Source organism: Nicotiana tabacum, chromosome 15 (assembly GCF_000715075.1).
Source record: "Nicotiana tabacum cultivar K326 chromosome 15, ASM71507v2, whole genome shotgun sequence".
Classification (NCBI taxonomy): Eukaryota; Viridiplantae; Streptophyta; class Magnoliopsida; order Solanales; family Solanaceae; genus Nicotiana; species Nicotiana tabacum.
In genome coordinates, this window is record NC_134094.1 from 125,207,030 (window position 1) to 125,210,836 (window position 3,807).

General features: G+C 34.1%; 1 protein-coding gene across 1 annotated transcript; it reads left to right on the plus strand.

Annotated features, from left to right (window-relative positions):
- Window positions 1–1,403: 1,403 nt before the first annotated feature.
- Window positions 1,404–2,410, plus strand: LOC107807033 (uncharacterized). Its single transcript, XM_075231778.1, has 3 exons — window positions 1,404–1,583; window positions 1,661–1,668; window positions 1,783–2,410. Exons 1-3 carry the CDS (start codon window positions 1,404–1,406, stop codon window positions 2,408–2,410), a joined length of 816 nt encoding a protein of 271 aa, XP_075087879.1.
- The last annotated feature ends 1,397 nt before the right edge of the window (window positions 2,411–3,807 follow it).

The window sequence follows — 3,807 nt, forward strand, 5'->3', positions numbered from 1 at the left end:
TCTATTTTTAATTAGTGTGATGCACTTGACTATTATTTTAGTTTGATTTGAAGTTTCAATGGACTTGAAGAATTTTTTTACTAACGTACCAAAAACAAGTTTTACATCTCACAAAATCAACCTAATCGAGAAAAAACTGTAGACCAATCAGAAATATCGTCGCATTCTGCTCAGAGACAAAAACTTGATTTAAATTCTATAAATCATGATCCACCTGAAAGAATTCCAATTTTGAATTATCATCCAAACCATCGTGATGAAATAAGGAGGGAATACCTTCGAATTGGTCCTCGCCAACCTCGGAGTCATGACTTCCTCAATCTGACTTTTCAGGATCAAAGCGTCGTTTTCTTTCTAAATGGTTTGATGATTATGGTGACTGGTTGGAATACAGTGTGAGTACAAATGCGGCATATTATTTACCTTGTTATTTGTTTAAAGGTGATAATATTCATCAAGGTAGAGGTGATGTATTTTCAAGTAAAGGGTTTAGAAATTGGCATAAGATTAAAGACAGCTTTTCAAAGCATATTGGTAGGCCGAATAGTGTTCATAATCAAGCAAAAAGAAATTGTGTAGATCTAATGCAACAACAACAGTCCATTCATGCTTCATTTGACAAGCAATCTGATCAATTGAATTATGAATATCGGCTTCGCTTAAATGCTTCAATTGATGCGGTAAGACTTCTCTTGAATCAAATCAAGGATTGGCACTCTATGGTCACGATGAAAGTGAATCGTCATTGAACAAAGGTAATTTTCTTGAAGTTCTTTCGTGGTATCGAGATAGATGTGAAAAGATTAAGATTTTTTTATTGTAAAATGCTCCAAAATAATAATAAAATGACTTCTCTAGACATCCAAAAAGAAATTGTGACTGCATGTAAGATAGAAACAATTAAGGCTATAATAGAGGATCTAAATGGTGACTACTTTTATTTATTAGTTGATAAATCTTTTGATGTCTCACGAAAAGAGCAAATGGATATTGTTTTAAGATATGTTGATAGAAAAGGATTTGTGATGGAAGCATTTATTGGACTTGTTCATGTTCCTGATACTAGTGCTTTATCCCTAAAGAAAGCAATTGTTAACGTACTTGCTCATCATTCATTAAGTTTATCTTCTGTACGTGTATAATGTTATGACGGGGCAAATAATATGCAAGGTGAGATCAACGATCCTAAAATGTTGATTAAACAAGAAAGTAGATCGGTTCATTCTATTCATTGTTTTGCTCACCATCTTTAATTAACTCTTGTGGAGGTTTCAAAAAAGTGTGTTAAAGTGGGAGAACTTGTGCTATTGGTTTCAAATATTTTGAATGTGTTGGAAGCTTCTTTTGAACGTATGGATGAACTTCGAGAATCCCAAAAATAAAAACTCCAAGAGGCATTATATATGGGTGATCTAGAAACAGGTAAAGGCTTGAATCAAGAGCTTGGTCTTGTTAGAGCCGGTGATACTCGTTGGGGGTCTCACTACAAGTCGTTTGGAAATTTTATACTTTTGTTTGACTCGATTGTTGATGTACTTGATACTCTTGTTGAAGATGCAAGTACTTTAGATGAAAGAGCCAAGGCAACATGATATCTTAGAAGTTTTCAAACGTTTGAGGTTGCTTTCATGTTACATATGATCTTAATATATCGCTTCAGAAAAAGGAGTAAGATATCGCTAATGTCATGATACTTGTTGAAGTAGAAAAATAAAGGCTTCAAGAGTTAAGAGTTGATGGATGTGATCCATTTAAAAATAAGGTATCTACATTTTGTATCAGGCATGATATTCTGATACCCAATTTTGATGAGCCATGTGCTAACTCTGAAAGATTACGACGTAAACTTGTTGATCATACTACTTTACATCATTATCGCGTGGATGTGTTTTATAAGATTATTGATTGGCAACTTCAAGAACTTAACGGTCATTTCAATGAGGTGACAAGTGATTTATTTCATGGAGTAGCTTGCATGAATCCAGTTGATTCATTTTCTAGTTTTGACATCACGAAGATAGTAAGAATGGCTAAATTATATCCTGATGACTTTGATGAATTTAATTTGCGTGTCCTTGAGAATCAACTTACTAATTATATTGTTGATGTACGTGATATTAATCAAAGGTTCTCCAATTTAGGTGGACTTGATGAACTTTCAAAAAAACTAGTTGAGACAAAGAAGTATATTACTTATCCTCTTGTATTATGCTTAGTGAAACTTGCTTTGCTTCTCCTAGTTGTCACTGCAACCGTTGAAAGAGTTTTTTCTGCAATGAAGTTTATCAAGAATGACTTGCGGAATCGAATAAATGATGAATTGTTGGACGGTTGCATAGTGCCTTATGTAGAAAAAAAGTATTTCGTATTATTTCTAACGAGGTTATTAGAAAAATTGTGCTTTCAGTAGTAATATTTTTTTTGTTGATTCCTTTATATATAAGTTTTGATTTATACAATAGTTAATTATGTTAAAGTGTTTTTATGATTTAGCAAAATATTGTGTATTTTATTATAAAAATATTCGGTGCACCCATTCATAAAAAAAATTATTTACTTATCCAAAGGTTGAACACCCTCCGTGAAATTTCTAGCTACGCCACTGCTGACATAACACATAATTCAAATTTCCTAATTCCCTCAAGTCAAGGTTAAATCCAATACTTACCTCACTCCGCAATCAAATCAAAGATCAACCAGGGCATTTCCTTTAAAATTAGCCTCCAAACCAATCAAATCTAACCAAATATAGTTCAATCAATTCAAAATAAGCTTTAGAAAGTACTCACGAGTGAAAAAGATTCAATCTTTAATAATTTTGGAAAAAGTTAACAAACTCGGATCCGCTTGGTCAAAACCCGAGACCAAAAACCAATTACACATTTACCCCCGAACCCGATTATGTGATTAGTTTCAAAAATCCGACCTCAATTTGAGGTATAATCTCAATTTCTCAAAATTTTAATTTTTACCTAAATCTCTAATTTTTACCATGAACAAGCATAAATTAAAGGTTAGAAATCAATAGGTGTTTATGGAAATGGAAGAAAACAAGTTAAAATCTACTAACTTATGAGGTTGGGATGAAATTTCTCTTCAAAATCGCCTTTAGGCCAATCTCAAACTTGGAAATGGTGAAAATATGGGACAATCCTGATTTTTAGAAGTTTTAAAGACTAGGTGTCAAGTATTCATCGCATTCGCGAGACACATGATGCGATCGTGAAGTAATACAGGCTACTGGCCTTCGCGTTTGCGAGTTGTTGTATGCGATCGCGATGGTCTGCCCCCCTGGCCTTCGCGTTCACGTAGAACAACATACCAACTCACTTCCCATGCCCTATAACCTTCGCATTCGCAACCACTTCTCCGCATTCGCGTAGAAGAAAACCCACCTCACCCCAAGTTACCATTTGCAATCGCGAGAGTAGCTTTGCGATCGCGAAAAACAAAGCACCAGATATCAAAAAAAAGTGAAAACCAGTAATCTTTTCAGTCCAAAATCAATCTGTAGCCTATCCAAAACTCACCCGAGCCTCTTGGGCTTCAAACCAAAGATGCACACAATTCTAATAACATCATACAAACTCGCTCGCACAATCAAAATACCAAAATAATACCTAGAACTACGAATCAGACATCAAAATGTATGAATTTTTCAAAGAAATTTAAGAACTTTCAAATTCACAACCGAGCGTCCGAATCCTACTAAATCAACTCTGTTTTACATCAAATTTTGCAGACAAGTTGTAAATAGTAAAATGAACCTATACCAAGTTCCGGAACCTAAATCCAAACTCGGAAGAA

What these genes read in the sequence shown, in the direction of transcription:
- LOC107807033 (XM_075231778.1), top strand. Translation starts at nt 1,404, where the DNA reads ATGGGTGATCTAGAAACAGGTAAAGGCTTGAATCAAGAGCTTGGTCTT.